General features: G+C 41.6%; 2 protein-coding genes and 1 long non-coding RNA gene across 3 annotated transcripts in view; 1 reads left to right on the top strand and 2 right to left on the bottom strand.

Moving 5' to 3' along the window:
- Positions 1-13,136: 13,136 nt before the first annotated feature.
- umps (uridine monophosphate synthetase) lies at positions 13,137-20,522 on the bottom strand. The gene is made up of 10 exons (XM_056437365.1): positions 20,310-20,522; positions 19,945-20,098; positions 17,812-17,936; positions 17,473-17,660; positions 17,295-17,392; positions 15,869-16,029; positions 14,997-15,114; positions 14,720-14,895; positions 14,505-14,619; positions 13,137-14,153 (listed from the first exon to the last, which is right to left on the bottom strand). Exons 1-10 carry the CDS (start codon positions 20,457-20,459, stop codon positions 13,975-13,977), a joined length of 1,464 nt encoding a protein of 487 aa, XP_056293340.1. The 5' UTR covers positions 20,460-20,522; the 3' UTR covers positions 13,137-13,974.
- On the top strand, positions 18,645-19,933 carry LOC130208329 (uncharacterized). Its single transcript, XR_008834399.1, has 3 exons — positions 18,645-19,120; positions 19,257-19,307; positions 19,920-19,933. It is a non-coding gene; the product is annotated as an uncharacterized LOC130208329 (long non-coding RNA).
- Positions 20,523-21,302: 780 nt separating the features above from the next.
- The window catches only part of LOC130202043 (fibronectin-like), a 30,394-nt gene continuing 26,115 nt past the window's right edge, over positions 21,303-25,581 (bottom strand). Inside the window, exons 46-49 of the mRNA XM_056427336.1 lie at positions 25,122-25,247; positions 24,819-24,925; positions 24,526-24,645; positions 21,303-22,617 (exon numbers count right to left, since the gene is read on the bottom strand). Coding sequence (XP_056283311.1) covers positions 22,522-22,617; positions 24,526-24,645; positions 24,819-24,925; positions 25,122-25,247 — 449 coding nt within the window. The 3' untranslated portion in view covers positions 21,303-22,521. The remainder of the gene's footprint in view (positions 22,618-24,525; positions 24,646-24,818; positions 24,926-25,121; positions 25,248-25,581) is intronic.

Below are 25,581 nucleotides of genomic sequence, written 5' to 3' on the forward strand. Positions count from 1 at the left end.
GGCTAATGCTTCTCCCTTCGGGGTTACTCTCTGGTGATGGTGGGGGCGTTAAAAAACACAGTTAGTGTTAAAAGATGGACAAATCAAATCAAAATCCCCGACACGTCCTGTGAACGGCTCGTGTCAGGAGGACCGGAAGAAGTGAATGAATAGACAACAAATGTTTCCTTTTTGATGAGACACAAATCAGACTGAGAACAAGTTGGCGTTTATCTAAATCAAGTCAAAACTTCAGCCTTTGTATTTTAGCTAGGTGTGAACCACTGCCTTTCTATCTGGAGTATATTATTACGGCTTCACTCTGGAATTATATATATCTCCCAAAGGTGTCACTAGAAGGGAACAATTCCTGTCATTTATATTTTTTCCATTTCTCACAGATTTGTCTATGTTTCCATTGAAGAGATTCAATTTAGAACCACAGACTTTGCTCCTCCCTTTAAATTGTATTCCTGTTACATGAAGTAAATACCACACCAGCCCCACATAGGCAAGAGGCATCTTAAAACATGCATGTGCCTCCAGAACCATTTGAAGAATGGATCACTTCTAACAGAACTTGCTAGCCATACTTAGCTTAATTTCTTCAGTTTTGAAGATTACAAAAATTGCACATTAGCCCACTGGTTTGAGAAAAATATGGGTTTGATATCTGCATGGCAAACACAAGCACACCAGTGAGGCATAATGTTGCCAGCTGTTTCCACGAGCACGACTGCTAAACTACTTTCCCCAAAAAGAAAATCTAGAAAGTGGCTACAGTGTTTTTCTCTCTTAGCAAAATTAAAGTTTCAATCAAATTGCACGGCTGCCTATCTGTCAGTATGGGCAGCATCTAGGCGGCTGCTGGGCTCCACCCCAGTACACATAGCTGCCCCCCGTTGCTTAGCTTAGTCTGAGGCAGTGTGTTGATATACTTACAGACAGTACTGAGGTGGGACAGATGCAGTCAATTCAATGTCGGCTGAAAGACCCTTGCCCGTGTTTTTATAGGGCCGAGCCCGCTGGACCCGCGCCACTCCATTAGCCCAGCAGCCTTGCACACTCAGCAGCTGAGCGGGCCGGCTGAAAGGGGAACATTAGCCTCGCGCTTTGTGGAGGCTCCAGAGCCGCATTGTCCCCAGAGCCCCAAACTAACGTAGTCATCAATATGGCAGCCACAGTCAGTGGCAAACGGACCCAGAACCATACAATGGTAACGCACTGACACAACAGTTTGTTTGGTGGTGCAGGATAATAGACGCATTCTGGGAGCTGATCCCCTCTCTCTTTCTCTCCCTCTCGGCTGAAGGTACACTGGATCCTAAACTCGAGGTGGGGAATGGGCCCACGGCGTCCCGCACAGAGAGTACAAGGACATGTGCCACTTTAACCTCAAGGGCGTCTTCATCTTCCTCTAATGGTTGAGTCGGCTGCACAAACTAGTAAACAGTTACTTATAGTTGTATGACCAGCACTGTCAGAGAACCTGGTCTATACTATTGTTTATGGCTTTGAAACATATTTTCAAATACAGATGATGCTACACAATGTCATAGGGTTCATATGGGTGGGAGGATGTTACAGTATATGCTCCAAGGAAAGACCTCGGTGTGCACTGTAGCTTTAGTAACCTACACTTCCAACCACACTAGCGCGCCAGCTATATATTGCAAAACGTAAAATTGTAAAGTATTTTGTTTTAAGAATTAGGAGACAATAATCTTTAAGGGAGAATAATTGTGAAATGTAAGGGCTGAACGACAAACACAATTTAGGAAGAGAACATATCTAATATGGAAACCCAAACCGACACTGTTGTGTCAGCCGTTTATTGTTGATCTTTTTTTAAAGCTCTATACCAATTTACAATCTCCAATGATGATTTTAAATTCAGGTATATGATAGATTTTTCTGAACAAATCATTTATGTATACATTTCTTATCCTGTATTTCAAATAGTTACAGCTTCAGAAAACACCAGTAACATTAATAAGTAAAATGTGGCATGGTGTTAGCCCGTATATTTGAAGACCTGTGATTTAAATTATGAATGTTATCAGTTACCGTTTCCACATTGTATTATGGATTTGCCTTTATTGTTACATTTCTTCAAACAGATGTGTGTGCTTATAACGGTAATTACATGTTATTTGCATTTATTTATCTTTGTGTGAAGCCAAATTTATTCTATTAATATTTAGAGTTCAAACATAACAGACAGTACATTATTGTTTTTAAAAAATAAACAAAATATAAACATCATATTACAATATGTGATGAAACTGACTCAACCGACTCAACACTGGCAAACCGTTAGTTCTGAACAATATTTATGGTTTAAAAAGCAAGATTTTCTTGTCAGTGTGAACAAATATTTGTTATATGACTTCACAGTTATTTTGTCTTGCACGTTTTGTAATTTTGAATACACCAGTGTTACAACAACATTGCGAAAACCACAAGGATTTTAGAGATTTCATTCATCTTTAGTGTGGTATATTGGATCGAGCACTCGGTGCTCGATTGTATTTGACTGTCACCACTACAGAGTTCGGTGATAGTTTGTTCATGCCTGGTGTTGTATATTGGATCGAGCACTCGGCGCTCGATTGTATTTGACTGTCACCACTACAGAGTTCGATGATAGTTTGTTCATGCCTGGCGGTTCGGTTGTGTGTGATTAACCGGCGAGTAAAAGATCTAACTTGTGCTGCATCCTCGTCTCCGTGCATTTGTATCTAACAGTGATTTAGATAACCCACGAATAGTATACAACTATAACAGTGACTTTATACATAGAGCATAAAGACACAACATTTAGTGTCATCTAGTGGTCGGTGTGTGTATTACATCACAGACATTGGCAGACGCTTGTAAAAATGGGTCTGCTCTTAAAGATAATGGTAAATATTTTTATTATAGCACAATTATTACAGTACACCAAAACAAGGACTGAGATGGAGTTTATTTGGAAGTATCTTATGTCAGAAACAACTATGACAGTGCAAGTATCCGTGCGTGTGGGTGTGTATTACTCGTGTTATATAAACCTGTTCACAGTCACATTGTGAGGACTCAACTTCTCTTTTGGAACAAAATGCAAGTCCCCATTATGTAAACCATTATATTCAGGGTGAAGACTGGGCTTAAAGTTAAAGTACGGTTAGGTTGAGGTCTAGGTTTAGGCCATACGTGTCAAACTCATGGCCCGCCACGTCATTTTATGTGGCCCGCGACGGCATGAAATAAATATGAAGCCTTTTCTTAAAAAAGGGAGGAAAAAAATATTGTGCTTTTATTTTGAAGGTCTTTCTTTTTGCAGCGGACTGCGGTCTGTTCACGCTCCTTCATGCTGCGTTCACGCCAGAGGAGAGACGAACCCTTGCGTTGCTTTCCTAAATGTACTCGCGTGAGTTCAGTCGCCGGACTATTTGTCACGTTTTCTTCACTCGCGCTAGAAGCGTGGCTTATCGTGGCATATAACAGTTCGTTACCACCGTCCACCACGGAAGAAATACACACTCTTTGTTGAGGAAGTCCCACACACGTCGGACCATCAAGCCCTCGAGTCTGGGTTAATAATATAAATATTACATATTATATTATCCGTAGCCGCACGCAGCTTCTCCAGGAGCTGCGTCTGGATGACGGCCGCTTCCAGACGATCAGTATCCTCCGTAGGTTCTGATTCAACGGTATGACGTCAGTGACGTCACGTGGAGCATTTGAACAGTCTCACGTACTTTTACCGCCGGAGTTTAAAAAATCAGCCCGAATGAGGCGCATTTTTCACGTCCTGTCTTTCACGCGCCCGGCGGACATCCAGACGCGCGTGATGTCAGTGTGTGACTACATTGACTTTGTATGAACAAACATCCCCAGTTCCCCTATTATGAATTCCTCCATCAGATCTATTTCAGTGGTCACTAAGGTTGAAGTGAGTGCTGCTTCATGTTGTTCAGTATTTATAATATAGTCAGAAGAAAAGTTAATGTTGAATATGTGAATCTTTTTTAATTACCCTTGTTTAATTTATTTATAGTTTGTGTATAAAAGCTGTTCCTCAAGACTCTGACTTGTAGAGCAGCTTTATGTGTCATAGGTTCAGTGAGTGAGACATGAATTACATATTTTGAGGCTTTTTAAAACCAGACTTTTTTATTTCATGTTTATGCATGAAAGCACTGTTTAGACGTGTTTTAAAGTCTGAAGTTACTGAGTAGTAATGTATGTTGTATTACCTTGTGTCCTTAAGATTCACTTGTTGGTTCATAATTGACTGTAAAATGGAATATTACTAAATAATTGTGTTGTGCATACTGTGATATTCTGAACTCTCAGGTTCAAACTGCACCATCTTTTCATTAAATACATTTGAGAAGTTAAAAATGTCCCTCGATTTAGGTCTCAGCTTGTCATTCAGGGGTGATAGTGCATCCCAAAGCCAGACCAGTAGAGAACCACAGCGCCAGACCAGTGGAGAACCACTGCCCAGACCAGTGGAGAACCACTGCCCAGACCAGTGGAGAACCACTGCCCAGACCAGTGGAGAACCACTGCCCAGACCAGTGGAGAACCACTGCCCAGACCAGTGGAGAACCACTGCCCAGACCAGTGGAGAACCACTGCCCAGACCAGTGGAGAACCACCTGTCTCAACTGTGACAAAGCTTTTAACAAAGTTAATGTAATAATGTTTGTTTGATCTTTGATAAAGTAATGTGGGTTAAAATAAATATAATGAAATTAAATAGATTTATTTTATAATATTAAATACATTTGCATATATAGTTATACATTTATATAAGTACACCTAAATAAACAATAAACAAATGCAAAGACAGTTATTTAACAATATGTTCTGGAGTAGTTAGAATTATCCCGTGTTCGTGACAACCGGCCCTTTGAGGGCAGCCATGAGGCGGATGTGGCCCTCGGTGAAAATGAGTTTGACACCCCTGGTTTAGGCTAATGAGCTGATTACACTGTGGTTAGGGTAAGACTCCATAGAGTGAATGGTAGTCAATATAATGTCCCCAAAAGTGAACTAAGTAAACATACAAGTGTGTGTGTGTGTGTGTGTGTGTGTGTTGTCCCCCTGTGGGCATCTGTGACCTGTTCACGTGTATGAACAGCTTTCTCATTGTCTTCTATTAACCCATTCATTGTCCTTGTCTCTACATGCATCTCTTCACTGTGTGTGTGTGTGTGTGTGTGTGTGTGTGTGTGTGTGTGTGTGTGTGTGTGTGTGTGTGTGTGTGTGTGTGTCATCAGAGGCTTGCCCCTAGAGCAGGTGATGAGCAGGTGAAGGGACAGACTTATATAGACACAGATGTCGTGTGTATGTGTGTGTGTCACATACACACACACACTTTGTATGTATGTAGCCTATGTAGTTCAGGTAGCACACACGTAATGGACTTTTGTATTTGTATTCACCAGGTCTGAGAAGATGGATCAGCAGTAGTCCCCCACCCACACACCCACACACAGCTCATTTCCCAGTTAAATACAGCTGGGAGATTTGCATGCGTCAGGGACAGTGTAGTCCAGCATATAGTACTGTTCTACTTTGAACCTTATCTTTCTGTATAAAATACGACTCTTTTATTCTCACTGGTCACATGACACACCTTCTTTACAGGTACAGGATCACAAGTTGAGATGATCCACCAGAAAATAAGTAATATACTATATAATTGTTTGCACCCAGATGGGTTGATGTTTAAGATCAATCTATATACATTGGATTCACAGTCAAATGCAAAAACACAAAGGGTGGCAACTTTGTAATGGTTTACCAAGTTATGTATATTATGTGATTGCATTGCATAGTATTACGTTCACAAATCATGAGATCATTTTACACCCGGCAAACACTGTTACATTGATTGATAATATTAATCATTATTAATAGATTTGCTCCTTGGTCAGTTCTGGTGTGCAGACGTCTGTGAGTGTTATTCGTCTTTCAGGCTTTTCCATTATGTTCCACCACTCAGTTTGACGCTCAAATGATGATGTCATCCAATCAATTATCCTAATAGGACAGCTTTTGTTTGTTGTTTTAATATATTTGTCAAGCCCTTACAGTGAATGCACATTTGAATGGAATCCCACACAATCTTACACAAGCCCAGTGTGTTAACACTGCTGAGAGATTTATTTTCTTCTTTTTCTGGGTCAGGGTGAGTCAAAAATATTTGAATAGTCAGTGAATGCAACTGCACACACACATACACACACACAGTGACATACAGATTGCACTTAATAAATGCCCTCTTTCAGGTGGAAGGTTACCATGGAGATTAAACCAGGTAAGGGTGATATGCGAGCAGGACATCTGCTCCCCTCCCGCCTCCACTTGTCCCCAGTGATCTCTGCGCAGACCCTCAAGCAGCTAGATTTACCTGCAGGAAAGACATACAGAAATACCATCTACCATGGAGATTGTAATTATTTCTGTGCTTGTGTCCACGGGGCCCATAGAAAGAGAATGAGTATTGAGTTGTGATGACAGATAAACACACACACACACACACACACACTGAACATACACAGATCATGTATTATTAAAGGAGTTAGACAAAGCAAGAGTATTTGACTTTCTTATTTGCTTTATTCACTTCTAAAATAAAACGTTTATTATTTTTCACGTTAGATGCTTACATTTTCGTTTCTAGTGAAGAATAGCTCACACAGACTAGAAGAGATCATTTCTTTCTGAACTCACACATGTTGACGCCACTTTCATCCAGTAGCACTCCTCCATACTCCATACGATCAGGAAGAGAGAAGAAGAGGAGCAGCCAACCAGGAGAGGGAACATGGCTCGGCCACAACTCTTTATTATTGGTAACTGTCAAAGGAAACAGCACACAGCCCTCAGGCACACACACACACACACACACACACACACACACACACACAGCCTGTGGGAAGAACTCCCTTTACCATTTACAGATAGCAGCAAACAGTTTGTCAGGCAGACAAATGTGATCATGTCCCTGCTGTTCAGATACAGACAGTGGTCCTAATGATACTGATACAGAACGGCAGAGTTAGGGTCACGGCCGGGGCAGCAGGAATCTCGAGATGAGATTATGTATTCGAGAGCTTTTTATCCATAAAAACGTCTTCTGCCATCATTCCCTTGATATAGATAGACAAAACCCTTTAATGAAGAAAAAAGGGAGAAAGCACAGTCAGATCAAAAGAGTAGTGATTACTCTTCCGGGACAGACACACATGCAATACGTGTGGTAGTAGAGTTAGAATGTGTATTGTCAGAATTACATTATTCATTAAAGAGTAAATATCACCTTAACATGAATTGCTAAAAACATCCTACTTATTATTAATCCTCTTTTCCAAACTCAATATTACTATTATTTATATATTTATTTCATTAATATAACGTTATCTGTTCCCATTAAACAGATGAAACCATATAAATTAAAGGTAAAATTACAATTCAATTCAGTTGAATTAACTCAGAGGTATAGAGTATAAAAAAGTCTAAGATAAATAGATAGACAGATGTTTTATTCATCCCCAGGGGGACATTTATTTGTAGCAGCAGCAAACAGGTTTACAATATATACAATGCACAGAAATAAAATAAAATAGCAGAGCAGGACATAAGTTAAATAATTCAATAATAAAGAAAATGAAAAAAATGCTAAGAATACACAGGGTATATAACTATAAAGTGAAGTGGTGCAAGGGTTATTGATGTTGATTCAATGTGAGGCTCTGGCCAGAGGTGATTTATTATAAAATAGCAGTTGGCAGGAATGTTCTCCTGTATCTGTCCTTGTGACAGCGGAGCATTTATATAATACGTTTATATCATGAGTTTCTGGATTCAACGTGGTTTTGCATCATCTGGGCTTCAGGGCGACAGGGTTCTTCCCTGCTGTGTGTTCTAAAGAAAGGACAGTATAGCATAAAGAAAAGATTTCTCTGAGCTCTGCTACGCAATGATCCTAACGTCATGACACACAGTATCTGGCCTCTTTGAAAGTTCCTCAGGTCTCTCATGTTGCTTTTTTCTTATTTGTGTATCAACCTCTCATGCATATATACATTCAGACCTTTTATTTTGACAGAAAAGAGCATCTGTTTGAAGCCTCTACGGTGAATCGTGAACAAACGACCCGCTTGCTCATGCAGCTCCGGGAGCTGGGCGGAAGGGTGTAGCAGCAGCAGGACCAGTCGGGAGAGTCAGTTTAAATTGGGACAAGGTAACCAGGATACTGAGGATTGTGAGCTTCCCCTTCCTTGGGCGTTAAGCAAATATTGACTCACGCTTAAAGCAGAGGCAAATATGCTTTCAGCAAAAGGATGACATGCTGGGCCGGCTTTCAATTAATGTCACTTCTTGTAAGGTGATGAGATGTTTTCTGACATAATTTTAAAAAAAGGGGATCTAACAAAATGAACACAATGACAATTCAGCAGGGGATACCAAAGATATTAAAGATATGTAAATATTTAACATAATTTGTTAGACTTTCAGAGTAAGTCATGATTTGTCCTTCAACACTCATATACAGATCAAATGTTTCAGTTTCACCTGTTTGAACCTTGTCTTCATGAGAAACTTTTTCTTTTGCTTTTCATATACATTTATTATTATTTTTAAACAATTAGTCGATGGTTAAATTGGTCGGGGACAGTAATCTGTGTGTGTTTATTCTGTTTTTGCATCATATGCTACTCTGGATGTCATTGCTATTTTTCCACTAGATGAAAAAAAGAGTGAACAACTCGTCAGTTTAAACTGTTATTGTAAATTAGAAGTTCCCTCTTTGGTACGGGGGAGTCGTGTAGCTGCAACACCGACTTCATCAATTTATCGTCTGAAATCCAAAACACTTAGCCTCGTCATCCGAGAGCTGGATAAAAGGTAAACACCAGTGTTCATTTCAATCTCACAATAAGGCAGCGAGAGGAAGATATACTCCTAAACATAAGGAACAATTCATATAATGACTTGTAAAAGGGTGATTGATGAATGCTGCATCGTTGGCAGATGGCCCATATCAGATGTCTGGTGTGTGTGTGTGTGTGTGTGTGTGTGTGGTTAATGTTTAGTTAATGATTAACATAGACTCCCATTGAGCCCATCTCTGCTCGCCTGCAGCCTCAGTTCATGACGCAGTGGATGGACAGTAATGAATAGGCCCCCAGTGGAAAAATACATGCTGTCAACATGAATGTGCCAACAGGAAAATGATTCTCAAAATAAAAATAAAAAAGCACCAAAGGAGATACAGAGATGATCATCCCTATTGTTGTAAATGTCAACCTTTTCAGGACACGTCGTCGTCCAGGGGAAGCTCAAACAGGCACAAGAAGATGAGTTCAAGCTCTCGCTAGAGAACAAACAGCGGAGCATCACTTAGACACTTTCCTTATGTCAGTTACAGCTTTATTTGTATACTGTCTCTCATTTGCAGTGCGGTTACTGAACTGGACGGACAGGTTTGTCTGCTCTCACCGGGCAGGTTTTACATGAACATATGGTTCATACTCTTACTTTTACCTTTTTAGTTTTTAAACTGGATCTTTTTTGTTGTATTATCTGTGAACGTCCTTCCTTGATAACCTGAATCACTGATTCAGGTAAGCAAATTCACCTTTTTGTTTCTTTGCTACTCATCGAACAATGTATTTAAATGGTTTGAGTCTTAATTAATTAATCTTCCAGGATTTGTATTTTTTTGTGTAACTTCACCTTCAGATAGATGATTGTGACTCCAGTAGTCAGGCAACCTGTTGCCCGAGGCTGACATGGCTTTCTTTAGAGCATTGCCTGTTGCCAGCTGTATGCAAATAAGGCAATCTATTCAGTGAAATGTACACCTGGTGCTTCAGTTCCGGAAACTCTGCTGTTTTCAAGTCATCTTAGATAAAGCAATGGCCCTGACTCCTGACCTTATGGCTGATGTGGGTTTAATAAAAAAAAATGTCTTCTACATTTTTGAAGATTGTCCAGACTTTCATTCCTGTAATGTGGTTCATTTGCGTTGCCGTATGGCGGCACTATCTGCAATCTCCCATTTAGGTGGCCATGGACATCCCTAAAACAAACTTAGAAAAAACCCAACCAAAACCAACACTCCATTATTTGTCTGAACTGACACTTGACAGTGTTTAAAAACAGTGATGCTCCCGTGACGAAGAAAAAAAAAGAAGTTCCCAGTTGCCAACCCATACCTGCATAACGCGAGCCGAACGAACAAAACTTCACCTTCAGGTATTGTACGTGTGGCTCAACGTAAAGCAAATACGGACATGAAAAAAAAAGTCACAGAAGTGATCACCGTGTGACGAGGATCCGGAGACCGAGGTAGTGAGCGAGTAACAGCTGGCCTCTCTGTTGTCAGGTAACATCTGGAGGGAGATTTTGGGAGAAGTTAGAACACCAAGCAACAAAAAGAACACCCTTTAAAGAATAGAAACTCTAAAGGAAAATGAAAAACAAAAGAAAGAAAAGCCTTACAGCATTTACCTTCACAAGAAGCAAAGCGAGGAAGGCCAAAATGTTCAAGCCGAGTTGGATGAGGCTCACCTTTTACACGCATCGAATGTGTGCGTTTGTGTCAGGTATACACCTTTTATACCTCCATGCTCTCTCTCTCTTTCTCTCTCTTTTTTTCTCCCTCCACCCCTCATGGATGAAAACGACACGGATGATCCTCGGGGCATGCACAGACACCTGTCGCATGGTGCGTTGCTCTGATCCAATATTGACATAAAGGGGGAGAGGTACACACACACACACACACAATGCATTATTCTTACGAAGCCTTTCCCTCCATCCAAAGCACCCTCCCTCTTTCCCTCCCTCCCTCCTCCTCCTCCTCCTCCTCCTCTGTGCCAGGCAACGTGTCTGACCTTTGTGCCTGCGTTGATCTGCAGAAAGCCGCATTGTAAGGTCGCTACCTGTCGACTCAATTTGTTCAGAGCCTGTTCAGACGTTATTTCCATATCATATGCCTTGCAAATCACTCGCTGCTGATGGGTGGCTCAGCTTGCCCGACAACTTTGTAGGGGAGAAAGAAAAAAGCTCTCTGTGGAATCTACCAGGTGTTGTGGAAGCGAAATGCTCCGGGTTCAAACTGCCACTGAAGAGATGACGAAACAATGATTTAGCCAAACGCACGCATACTTACCCAAACTACTGTGTGACGTTCAGTTGGCAGTTTTGGGAGTTGGCCTTGGTCCAACGACAATGCATCTGACTCTGTGTCCACATGTTCTTTCACTGAATGGCCTCTGAATAAGTCATGGAATCATGGAATCTGGATGTTTTTTCATGGTTTCATAATTCAGGAGCCTATGTATGTATTTAATGATTCAGAAAACTATTGTAATTGTAATTGTAAGGCAAAGGTTATTTTCTGACGGACAACTGAACGTGAACAGTGATAGCCAACCAATCAGGATCTCTCCCGTTACTTACTGCAAGTCTTTGAATTAAAGTTGACATATACAACGTGTAGCGACTCTTTATTAGTCAGAGTGAGAGCTGCGCAGCTCATAAAAGCAGATGTTTAATGTCTTTTTTTTGCTCCGGTGGAGTTTTGTCAAGTCATCAGGGTCATTTATTCTAAATTGGGCTTTATGAAAAATAAAACGATAGAATTAAACAGGCAAGGGAGGTCTAATAAAAGATCCAATCGAGTTGCATTATGGAAATTGTAGGTTCCACATTTGGCTAATGCTCAGGACTGAAAGTTTGGATATTTCAGCCTGTGCTGCATTTGGACTGTTCCCACAAGCCCCACCATCATGGAGGCACAACACAGAGAAGATGAAGGATAGTTTAGAATTGAAATGTGAAAGAGACAGAACATAAACATTCAGCCAAAGTTTTAAAGGAAGAGTAATTACATAGAACTACTTGATTTTACAATGTTGAACACATTTTCTTTATTTCATGACATATACTGTGGATCAAAAACAAAATATCCTCGACAATATTGTTATATTAAATTCAACCATTTGTAGTGATCACAAGACAAGGTCTTTGTGAGACTAATCATCCACGTTGACTGTTTTATTGTGATTGTTTCACACTGGATGTGTACTCTGGCTCACTGTCGAGTCAAAACAAGTTTTTTCATTCATAATACACAGCTTAGTAGACTCTTCTCTCATATAACTTTGATGGAGCCTTATCTGGAGTTATATGTCAACACACATTGGTTCACAGTCACACTTGTGTTAATGGAGCAGCAGAATACGATTTGAGATATCATAGAGAAATGAAATCCGAGTGTTTGCTGTGCTTCGTTAGTGTGGCCGGCCCCCCCGCCCCCACGGTTAACTGACACCATTGTTTGCACTGCTTTTTCTGTTAGCACTGTTAGCTACAAGCTGCTGGCTCAGTCCCACAATCGATACTCTGAATTTAGAATTGAACACCTTGTAGGCTATACGAAAGAGGAAACCAACCCAAATGAAATGTAATAACCACTGAGGTTATGTCATGGTTTTTTTAGTTTTTTTTTTACGGAAGATCTATTGAAGAATTCAGTCTCACTTAACAAAAAGTATTCTCAGTGCTAATAGGAATGCACTAGGAGGGGAAAGAGCCAAACAGGATCTCTGCTAGACATCTAACCATTAAACCAAGTCTGAGGAAACCATTAAGAACGTTATGAAATGATAGAAGTGCATGTAGGCTTAGTAGTAACAGCACAACTGTCGTGGCTCCGGGACATGCCGTTGATTAAAAATGTGTTTGCTTTTAAAGGGAGTTGTCACAAACTGAAGGGAATTTTCTTGTCTTAAAAAAACATCTACCTTCTTGGAGACACCGACATTAAAATGGAGAACTGAGATCACCGATCACATTATGACTGAATCTATATCTCTTTACCCGAGTGTTTGCTATTTTAAGCAATATGGAAAGCAGACATTCGACTCAATCAAGACAGTTGCATTTCATCATCTTGTAATATAAAAATCGACGGTTGTTGAAAAAATATACATCCCGCATGTTAAATATGGTCCCAATGGTCTATGTTTTTATGTCATTGCCTCTAAAGGCATTACAATCAAATCAGGCGAATAAAAAGCCATCATTTAGGAGCTTATTTCTGTAATTCATTCTAAAGTGTTTCTCTAAGAATTTAAAAAAAAAATGTTTAACCATTACTGAAGTGTGAATCAACCCAATACTGCTACTTGGTGAAGCTGGAGTTCATTAATGACTAGCAGAGATTTGGTATATAAAGTTTAAAATTCTGATATGAGAAAATTATGCTTGAAACCCAGATTGGAGAATTCCCCAAATTTCAACCTAAAAATGACACAACCACTAAAAAGGTATTAGCCATACAGACTCTTATTAATACAAAGAATCATGGTCTAATGTTGCAACAATTAGATGAAATCATACACAGGAACAGCAGCATTGTGGCAAGGAAAAACTTCATCCAGACAGGAAGTCTTCCTCAAAGGAATGACAACTCGTCATCCTTCTTCAACAAACACATCCTCAGGGGACTTCAGGAGTTAGGCAGCAAATTCATTAAAACAACTTTAAAGAAAACTAACATTTCAGGATAATCCACATCCCATCTCTAACTCTGCACGGTTTGACCTACATAGGAGGAATGAGCCATTTAAAAAAAGATTACTGAGACATTTTCACGAATCTGGTCGGGGCTACGGCAGCAGACGGACTTCAGGTCAAGACGAGCAGTTTATTGATACGAGGGAATCAGAAGAACACAATTAAAGCGGCTGATCAATACGAACGAATCAAAAGTTGGCATTTTCACATGTTCGACAGTAAAGTGTGCGGTTCCCCATACCCGTCAGGTAACTCCTGCGAATGACGACATACGCATCTATGTATAAAACAATGTGCACACTGGTGAAGAAATTAATTCATAAAGGTCATTCTCAGACGTCCTTATCAAAGTTGTAGATTCAATTTGAAATGAGACGCAATGCGGATGCCACTCCCGACCTATTGGCCACTCCGGCACAGTCTCTTTGTGTAAGACTCCCAGCCTGATTTTCTGTATAACTCGGCAGCTTTCAGCCTATCAGGGGCCTCCAGGATACCCCGACCGACGATGATGACATCAGAGCCTCTGTTGTAGAGGACTTCCTCTGGGGTGGTGTACTGCTGGCCCAACCCATCACCTGTCAGAGAGGGATGGGGTGAAATGGGTGAGGAAGGTAGACTGAGAAAGGGGAACTTGTTGAGAAGCAAGAGGACTAATATAGGTGCCCAGGAATAATGAGTTATACTATAGCTCCCCCTTGTGTTAAAGAGGAGCCACAACACCAACAAGACATTCAGTTGAAAGTCATCAAACTATTGAAAGGACAGTTTTGATGGTAGTTACATTACAACTAGGCGATGCATGCGAGAGTAAAAAAATATATTACTAGGTGACGACGATAGCGTCATAAGACCAATTCAATTTTAATAATCTAGAGACTATTTAAAAATCAGGACCTATTCCTTCAATGTTCATTACAACAATTTACCTCCGGCCTGCAACTGCACCCCAGGGGTCATGTGGATGAACTCTGGCCTGTTGGTGATCTTAGAGCCACAGATAAACCCAATCACAAAGTCGGACTGCTCCTCTGCCATCTTCAGCTGGGAAGGGAACAGAAAAGGGAGATGAACTGTAAACTCACAACAATGAACCGTGGACTATATATCTGCGTAAACAAAGAACATGCAGAGACTTGCTTACCACAGCCTGTGTGTATTCACCAGTAGCCAGTGACCCCTGGGAGCTCATTTGTGCGATGAGCAAACAGCCGCGGCCCAGAGGCTTTCCTACAGCACTCAGGCCCTTCACAACGCCGGGCCCCGGCACCGCGTGGGCATTGACTATGTGGGACCAAGATGAGATCTGGTACAACCCACCTGTTTAGGACGAGGAGGCTCAAAATACAAACAAAGCACCGTTTCTCAAATGTCACGATGAAGACGGGGGCATCTCATACATGATCTTTAAATCCTCTCACCTTCATACTGACGCTTGACCGTGTTCCCAATGTCGGCAAACTTGCGATCCTCGAAGATGAGGAAGTTGTGTTTCTCGGCCAACGCCTGCAGTTCCTGGCCGAAGGCCGCGGTGTAGTCCTGTTGGCAGACGCAAGAACCTGACATGGTCAACGAACACAGACACTCTGGTGAGAAAGGCAAGGCAGCGCCTCTACCACCTCAGGCAGAGGAAAAAAAATTTTTTCCAGAGGATCCTTCAGTCCTCTTCTCTCTGGAGGCGGAGTCCTGACAGGAAGCATCACAGCCTGGTTTGGCAACTGCTCCGCTCAGGACAGAAGGGCTCTGAGAGAGAAGTGCTGCGGCGTGAGCTATTGAACCACTCTCCACTCCCCTGCTGCAGGAGGAGGAGGGAGGGAGAGGAACAGAGAGCAGGCAGGATCATGGCAACAGACTGTTTCAGCTGCTGCGGTCAGGCAGGCCCCTCCGTCACACGCTGCAGAACAAGAGAGACTGACGGGTTTCTTTCCTCAGGCCATCAGGACTGTGAACTCCGACCTCACCAGGACCCCCATAGACCCACACCAACTGCCTCTCACACACACACACACACACACACACACACACACTTACTGTAAATATTGTGTTGTTTTTTATTGTAAATGTGTACTGTTTGCTGCTGCACATTCCTCTGAGCATTTGCACTTTCACTCTCTGTTTTTTATTGTAAATAGTGTGTACTTGTTGCCTTGCACATTCTGAGCATTGCCACACATTTCACTGTGTGTATGTGACAAATAAAACATCTTGAATCTTGAATCTTGAAGAACAACAATCGGACAATCGTCCCGAATCGGCGTCATTCTCGTCAGACGTGAACCGGTTCCACTCCGACCTGCAGGATGTCTACGTGGGTCTTCAGCAGGCAGACGGAGGGACCGAGAGAGTCCGCCAGCCGCAGGAGCTCCTCGCTGCTCGTCACATCGGCGGACACGCAGAGGTTGGAGCGCTTCTCCTCCATGGTCCTCAGCAGCTTGGACGCCAGGGGGTGAACGTCTGCAGAGATGTTGGGTGAAGAGCTTCACCTCGCACACGCAATATTCACGATTCACTTCAATGCGTTGGACTAAAGCGCTCAAATCATGCCGCTGGGCCACGAGAGGGGAAAGTATTGTTGTGAAGTCTTTTAAAAACACATGACGTAACTAGCAGGGTTCATACCCGTTGTGATCAATAGATTTACATGACTTTAAACCAAATTTACGTGACAACACATTTTGTGAAATCTTGGTGTATCCATGAAAAAGTGAGAACATTTAGAATCTAAACTAAGAATGAGAATTCCAATACAGTGACGCAAATGAATGAGACAATATTTTGATTAAAAGAATAAACATTTCTATAAATGTTGATTCATTTAATCAAACTATTGTCCCTTAGGTGCAAATCCATCTGTTTGGAGTGTGCTTTGGTCAGCTGGAAAGACATCGGGCCTTTGCTTCAACACAGTGACAACGTGAGATTCTTGAAGTGAAGGAGCCTGAAGGAACAGAGGTATAAGCATCTGCTTTTCAACAAGCTATCGGGGGAACATTCGTCAAAATAGCAGGCTGGCATCTTCGGATGATTTAAAACAATAATGCGAATTGGCAACCTTCAGTGACCACATTACCTCCGCAGTTAGCACTTTTCGTTTACAGCGTCGGTTATCGACGCCTGCTTGTTACCGAAGAGAGTGACGTGCTGCTCGGCGAAGCAGTCGCCCTCGCTGTGGTGAGACAGCCGGTGATGGGGGTAGCTGTAGCATCGCTAGCTGTAGCATCACTTTGATGTCGGCTTCCTTTAGCATGGCTCGATAATGTCGCCTCTCCCAGGTTTGAAATGTTGAATCTTTTGCCACCAAACAACCCACATTGTGCTTGTCCCAGGTCTTTAACTTCTAACCCATGACATGTACTTTTCCATATGTAGCCACGCATGGTTCAATCTACACTTCCCTGGTGTAGTGGATTATATCCCGACCGCTCCTCTGAGCTACTGTTGCTACGGCCACCGAACTTTTCAGTTACGGTGCGTTCACTTGCAGCACGACATCTTTTTTGTGTATGCCTGCTTGTATTTTGAGCGTCTTTCTTTGAAAAGCATATTAATTATTTCAAACTCAGTGTAGATGAACATATGAATACAACACATCTGGGGATTTTTTTTTCTTTTTTTTAAAGGACGTTTGGAAATAATCATTTTAAAATGTGATGACTTTCCCAGGTTTTCCATGACCGTAAGAACCCCGACGAGTGCTGTGAAGTCGGAAGACTACATACTTGGTAGTTTGGCTCTGTCTGCGTAGCTCAGCTCAATGTTCTTCTCCCCACACACCTTCTTGGCAGCAGGGACCCCGTTTCCATTATCATCCTTGGGTCTGAAAGAGGAAGGTTGCAGTGTTACTATGCATTTAGACTCACACACACACACACACTCACTCAGACTGTGCGACTGTACCTGAACGTGTTGTTGTCCAGGATGAACTTTTTGGTGTTCTGGGCGGTTTTGGCGTCGATGCGTTCGGCCGCCTGCAGCACTTCTAGCAGCTTGAACATGGAGACGATGGAATGGAGCCTGATTCCCCGAGACGCCAACATCTCTACGGCGCCTTGCTCTCTGTCCATTAGCACAACGGCATCGGTCACCTACAACAAATAAAAGATTTCAAAAGACAATTACAGCCACGGTAACATTACTCCAGTACTTAATGGGCTCATATGACCTTTACAGTGATCAAAAGCAATCCACGCTATAACATCATCATCATCGCCACTGTCATCTCTTCTGGTAAAGCACCTTCAGGCCCTCTTTGTAGAGCACTTCAGCGGTCTCCAGGATGCTGCTGCCGGTGGTCACCGTATCCTCGATGATCAGACATGTGTCCCCCGCCCGAAACGAGCCCTCCACCAGACGCTTGGTTCCTAGAGGGGGGGGGGGGTCACATAAGGAGTCTCATCAGTCCATTTTCCTGACAAACTTTCCCTCCAAATGCGGACATTTCTGCTGATTCACAAGAACGCGTAACCAAATATGCATAGCCAGGTTTAAAAACTACCCTTTCAGGACATTTTCTAGAATTTGCCTGTCAACTCTGAAGGACTCGAGATGAGTCTACGGTGGTCGAGCAGGTTTGCATTGCATGGTCAATGTCCACTGTTCTTTAAGAGAAACAATTCACTTATCTGAAGGCAGTTGATATGTTTAATCAGCTCTCGATCACACGGGTCAGAAAACGGCTTTGTCTTAGATGTTGCCACTTGTGTATCTGGTGTGAACCGGCGCTGTAGAAGTTACGGTCTTTGACAGCTGAGAGAAAAGACTTGCTATAACATCAGATAAGAGTTGTGGCCCTGGTGACCATTTAAACTCATATAGGCTTCATCATGTAGTGTCAAAATGTCCTACAGGGAGAATATCATAATCTGGATATGGTCTATAATTGAGAAATAGATTATTTAAGTGAATATTATTTGTGCTTTTTTTAATGATCTTAGGGCTCAGATACATATCACCATCCTGATTTAAGAGCTACACAATGGGACAATTAACCACACCCAGTGTTGCCAGGTCCGCGGTTTTCCCGCGGAATTGGGCTACTTTTGAAGTGTTACCGCGGGTTGAATTTCTTGTCCGCTGGTTCGGGTAGACCTATTTTGCATGCAAATTACATGAATATCTTTAAATAAAAATCCATATTTTAAATGAAATAATTAATTTCTACCCAAATCCTACCAAACTGACTCCAGATCAGCACGTACACACATGGACATGGGACACGCCCACATACACACACGCACCTAAAGCTCTCGCCGCTCTCAGTCTCCCGCGACCCGCTCGATCCCAACTCTGGTCTGGTAGTTAGTGTAGCTAGCTACACTGGAGAAACATGCCACCCGGTAAGTGGGCTAAATACGGGAAGAAATATACAAAAGAATGGGAAAGTGAAAACGGAATTAAAGAATGGATAGAACGTGTGGCTGGGGATGATACCAAAGCTTTTTGTCGGTACTGCAAAACCGAGATTCGTGCGCACCACAGTGATCTCCAAAACCACAGCAAAACGGGGAAACACATTCGAAATGCTGCTCCGTTCTCCAGTTGTCGAGTGCGTACATTGTTTGAACTATAAGTATATGATACAAATATAGTGAAGCAACATAAGGTGTTTCAGTTGAAATAAGGTATTGCATTAACTACAGTAAATGCATATGAAGTCAAAACAGTACATTCATGTTGTCCAGGCAGGGAGGAAGAGAGAAAAGGGAAGAGAAAGCCTCAAGACAAAGCAACAGGTTAGTTTGTCCGTCAGTGAATTGGTCTACACCAGGGCTATTCAACTTCAGTAGCAAGTGGGCCGAATAAGAAAATCACGGGGGGTGTGAGGGCTGCACAGGAGGGGGGGGGGGGTGCTAGTGAGAGTCGCGCGCAAGCCGAGAAGGATTGTTGACGGGGGAGGGGGGGAGTGAAACTCGATGGCTCTGGGTTAGATGTCTCAATGTATAAAAGAGGCGTGTCCGTCAGTTTTATTTTTTCTTACCAAGCTATAGTGATTTGCAGGCAGTCTTGCGGGCCAGAGTTAAACTCAAACAGGCCGCTAGTTGAATAGGCCTGGTCTACACCTTCACAGAGCTATATTTTATTTATGATAATATACTGTATCTAATTACACAAGGCCATTTTAGGACCTAGGTGAAATAACTGTTTCGGGAAAACTGCTTTTAATGCTGGCATACTAACCATTTGTTGTTACTTTGTAGATATTACAATACATTTGGAAATGATAGCAATGTTGTTGGACTTTAAAAGCAGTGTATATGGTTTGGCACGGGCATATTTTGAGTTCTGATATTGGGCTTGTTTTTTGGGCTTGTTTTATTGGCCATTGGGCTGGTTTTGTCACACAGACCTGGCAACCCTGACCACACCCACCATAGTCCTTCGCCTCCTTCCTCCTGATGAGCATGGGCAGTTCGTTCCTAGAGCAGATGATCGTGGCCAAAGGCAGGGCTGTGTAGGGAACCCCACACACGGTGTCAAACTGTAGTCCCTCGTCTTGCACCCGCTGGTAGAGAAGACTTGACACCTGCGCATTAAAACCAGAAAAGAACAGAAACTTCAATGTGGCAGACTTGTAGGTGAGGGCCAAGCGACAATCACGCGTTTACACCCTATGAATGAGTGGTTAATGACTGGTTTATTAAGGAGATTAACGCTGCAACTTCTCAGTCGCTCCTCTATCGCACGTGACGTCGTTGGTCCGGTTGCGGAGCGAGGCGAACCGCGCACGTGTGTACCTGGTTCATGAGCGCGGGGTGGGACACCAGGACCCGCAGGTCGATGTAAATGGGCGTCAGCAGGCCGCTCTTCAGCGTGTACTCCCCGAACTTCACCCCGTTCACGTCGTGGAGCTTCAGGACTAAACTTTCGATGGGTATGTTGTCCATGTCTGTATTCCGGAGTTCCGTCCAAGTTGCTGGCTGGTCTTACCCGGGGAAACAGCACTTCCGCTCTGATATCGTCAGAATAAAAGCATCACCCACCGCATTCGGATGTTGTTACAATATACAGGTTTTTTTTTTATCTCAATAATAATCAACCCCGGGTACTAAATCAGATGTAAGTTCAGCAAAATTGTTTAGGGCCTTTATTGTTTTGTTTTTAGGAGGTCTGTATAGGCTAATACAGTGCAAAAGTAAGCTAAAGTGCTAGCCTGCAGAAACTGGAACGTCAACAATCCGTTTAAAGAGGAAGGTCCTCAATAGTCGACACATTACACATCATATAAATATACTATAATTGGGGGTTATGGTGCCATGAATAACAGTACCACCAGAAGAGAAGCAGATTGGTAATGTGTTATTTCCCTGCCCTGGCATTAAGTTAAGCTTTTTAGTGCCCATTTCTACTCGAAAAATATGTCCTGCAAATCCTATTCTGAAGGAAAGACGGTTAAACCGGAAACCAGGCAAAACCAATAAGAACTGGGAGAGTGAATTCCGTTGTATGATTCATTTTGATTTTCAGAATAAAAGCGCAGATCTTTCATTTGTCAAGGACTTGTGAAATCGAAAGCAGTCTAAAATCCTTATTTTATATTGTATGTGAGGTTGTTGCAGGTTATGATCGACGTATATGTTCTGTCAATCAATTCAGATTTAACAAAAATCACAATGTTGTTTCTTGTACACCTGTTCAAACCTAAAGTCTGGATATGAGCTTCACTTAAGAACTAATCAGGAAAATATTCATTATCTCGACAAAAGAAAAAAAATCAATGGACATTTGGCTTGTGTTTTTCAGTTTATTAAAAAGATTCAGTCCACAGTAGTTCAGAATTTGGCAACAACAATATAAAAACAAGTGAATCAAAAATAAAGTGTACACCCCAAAAAAGCATTGAACAAAATGCCTGAATAAAAGGGATAAATAAAAGAAATTAAAAAAGAAACTAAAAATACAAACATGTATGCAATTGAAATACATTTCACTTGGAAATAAAAAAGGCACATTTTCCAATCGGCCTACTTTTGTTGTTGTTAAAAAAACAGTTTTACTATTGGTCAGTCAGATTTGACTTTATAGATTTCATAGGTTCTATACCAAATCTATTTTTAAATTATCCACACTACAGATCACATAATCACATCTACATGTTGACTTCAAGAGCCTACTGCAATAATAGCAAGGCACGTTTTGTCATACCAGCTCAAAAGTAACAGTGCTTATCTTTTTTAGGAAAATGTTTCTTTTGATAATCTTGTAATCTAAAGAGAACTCTTGGTGACCCGTTGCTCTGCTCATCAAAATAGCAGGACACTGATGGCGGAGAGGCAGACAGGACACTTGCAGTATTGTACAGCTGTTACCACTGTAATCTCTTCCATTCCAAAAAATGTTTATTCAAGTTAATAAAAACTGTCTCGTGAAAATCTGACTGTCGTATCCATCTCGGGCAGACAAGCTGAGAAAGGACAACTGTAAAAATACTATATGGCATGGAGCTTCTCCATAATCTCCCACTTTGCTGATTTGGAGATGTCTAGAGAGCCAAAAAATGCATTGTACCATTCGCTAAATTTGTTCTTAATTTTCATTAGTCACAGTAAATGTTTTAGAAATACTCCAGACAGTCAAAATACACAACAACACTGCATATGGTATGTGTGAGTGTGTCAACAGTTTGTTCAGGGGTAGGCAGGTATGAGGTGATAAAGCAGCAGGATTTGTGCTCTAGATTTGATGTAAAAAAAGAAGAATTCCTTGGATGAAGAAATACTTTTTTTCCAATGAAGAAGAAGAAACACAACCAACGTGAAAAAGTTGAACACATCTTTGAAAAGGCACAGAGGTTGGTGTAGAAAAGTCGTGTTAAGGCACTTAAATTTGGTGAGGGGAAAACTTTACGGCAAAGATCTGATGGAAATGTCTTCTTTTATGAAAACAGGAGTAAGCTTCCTTCTTAAAGTGATATCAACGCTGTCATGGTTCTCACTTCTTCATCCTCCTTTACTCATGGTCGCCTCTTCTATACTCCAAGGGGTTGATTTTGATGGCGTCTGCAAGCAGCTCCGGTCTCAAACATTCAATCGGACATTGGATGTTCTGGAGAGCAGAGAAGGGCAAGTCGAGAAGAGATGGAAAGAGAGATGTATTAGTTTTGACTGGATTTAAAGCAACATCTTCTCAATCAGTCATTCCCAAAGACTGGCTAGGGACCCACAGGTGGTATGCAGGACATTGTATTGGGTCACCAAATAAGTTAGCAGAATTTATTTCCTGGTCTTTCATTTAACATTTATGTCTGCAGTACACATTTAAGCCACATGAGGGAGCGTGAATGTTAATATTGTACTGATATTTGTAATGTACTCATAACATTGAATACAACTAGAACGGGCACTCGGTAGAGCGCATACCTTCGCATATCACAAGATTGGGCATTGAATTATGAACATTGTGGCATTAGTTGCATGCCAATTGGACAAAAATGTATCGTGCTATGGTAAAAAAAAGATGTTGACCTTTCCATGACCTTGACCTTGACCTTTGACCCGATTGATCCCAAAATCTAATCAAATGGTCCCCGGATAATAACCAATCATCCCACCAAATTCCATGTGATTCAAGAAGATTTGACCTGTTCATGACCTTTGACCTTGACGTTTGACCCGATCAATCCCAAAATCTAATCAACTGGTCCCCGGATAATAACCAATCATCCCACCAAATTTCATGCGATTCGGTTCAATACTTTTTGAGTTCTGCGAAAGATTTTGACCTGTTCATGACCTTTGACCTTGAGTTGATCGATCGATCCCAAAATCTAATCAACTGGTCCCCGGATAATAAACAATCATCCCACCAAATTTCATGCGATTCGGTTCAATACTTTTTGAGTTTTGCGAATAACACGCATACAAATAAATAAATAAATAAATACACGGCGATCAAAACATAACCTTCCGGCATTTTCAATGCGAAGGTAATAAGCAAGCACATATTCTGTTTGTTTTACGGATGAGAGGAAAATAGCATTTTAAATGCATTAGTCTCATTACCTTCACATTGAAAATGCCGGAAGGTTATGTTTTGATCGCCGTGTATTTATTTATTTGTATGCGTGTTATTCGTCAAAATCTTTCGCAGAACTCAAAAGGTATTGAACCGAATCGCATGAAATTTGGTGGGATGATTGTTTATTATCCGGGGACCAGTTGATTAGATTTTGGGATCGATCGGGTCAAAGGTCATGAACTGGTCAAAATGTTCTTGAATCGCATGAAATTTGGTGGGATGATTGGTTATTAACCGGGGACCATTTGATTAGATTTTGGGATCAATCGGGTCAAAGGTCAAGGTCATGGAAAGGTCAAACTCTTTTTTTACCATAGCACGATACATTTTTGTCCAATTGGCATGCAACTAATGCCAAAATGTTCATAATTCAATGCCCAATCTTGTGATATGCGAAGGTATGCACTCTACCGAGTGCCCATTCTAGTTTATAAAGTATTGAACACGTTTCTATGTTTTATATAATACGTGCATAAAAACAAGTTGTGATTCAGTACATTTGAAATGGCTTTTTAAGATAACATACAGTAATGTGTAATTGGTCAGGAATGTTCATTTTTGCAAGAATTCGCTCTTCTCACAAAAAGTGTCTCTCGAAGAACTGTTTGGGAAAACCTGCTGTAAATATATATATTTTTTATATCACCCAAACGATGTTGAATGTCATACTTAATGCTTATGGAACAAGTTTAATAGTAGAGAGTAGATATTACATTTTCAGTTCGCGGAGAACTAACATACATTGGCATTAAATTCAACAATATCTGGTTTATCTAAACATGTGGAAGTGGAACAGCATATGCAAAGGTGAGGGCTCAGTGGAACATCTACGGTGTGTATAAATGTGAAACTAAATTATAATATCAATGTCTAGTATTTTTTATATTCCAGTTAAGAGCAGATTATTAGTAGTACAACTCATAGTGAGACACTCACCAGTTTGCGTAGGGCGTTTTCTCTGTACCGGTCGAAGACATCTGAATGAACGGGTTGAATGAGGTCAGCGTCCATATCCGCATGTCCTCCCGGCCTTCTGCAGTTCTCACAACGCCAGCCCTGAGGAGGTGGAGGGAGACGACGACGCACAAATAATCTGATCACAAGGACTCCATAATGCAGTTCTGATGGTACACATTACCCAGGAAGCAGCAGTGAATAGGTTTGAGTGCACGCACACACACACACACACACACACACACACACACACACACAGACGCAGTGTTACACACCTGTTGTCCTCCATAGCAGGTACAGGTACAGATGGCGCCCAAGTATTCCTTCTGCCACTGATTTCCCACATGGTACATTTTCCCATCATCATAACATGTAGACTCATCTGGAGGGTGAGAGTTGCATATTAAAGATTTTAAAATCTTTAATAATGTTGAAGCATTCTCAAGTCTTTTCATAATGGGCAGGTGAAAATCCTTTGGAGCGGATTTAAAGAATAAATATACTAAACATAACTCCTGAGAGAAAGTTTAAGTGTACTTGTGTGTGGGTGTTCACATACTATATAGGTCTATACTTACGAGGTTCACATTTGAATTCTCCCTTGCCATTGCCCAGGCAGGTGCAGCTCATCATGTGACCGTTCTCAGCCTGGCGATCCCACTTCTCTCCGATGCGGTAGTTATTATTGTTGTCATGACACCACTCTGGAGGGGGGCAAAGAAGTAGCATGAGAAAGAGAGCAAAAAAGAAGATTCAGGGAGCAAGAGTGTAAGAAATGCAAGAGGACAGTATGGAGAAGGTGGAAGTGGGATTGAAATGGCAAAGATGGGGAAGAGCAAAGAGAAAGTGAAGTGGATATGCGAGAGAAGTTCATTCGAGAGCGCCCCAGCAACATTTCCAAAGAGGTCAAACTTTCTCTCTTCAGACTGCAGACAAAGATTCACTTAAACAGACATTTCACATTTACAACCTCTGTAAAGCGAGCATAAAAAAACCGGGAACAAAAAATTGTATTTCAAACAACACGTGATCACATCC

This window comes from Pseudoliparis swirei, chromosome 2 (assembly GCF_029220125.1).
Source record: "Pseudoliparis swirei isolate HS2019 ecotype Mariana Trench chromosome 2, NWPU_hadal_v1, whole genome shotgun sequence".
In the NCBI taxonomy this organism is placed as follows: Eukaryota; Metazoa; Chordata; class Actinopteri; order Perciformes; family Liparidae; genus Pseudoliparis; species Pseudoliparis swirei.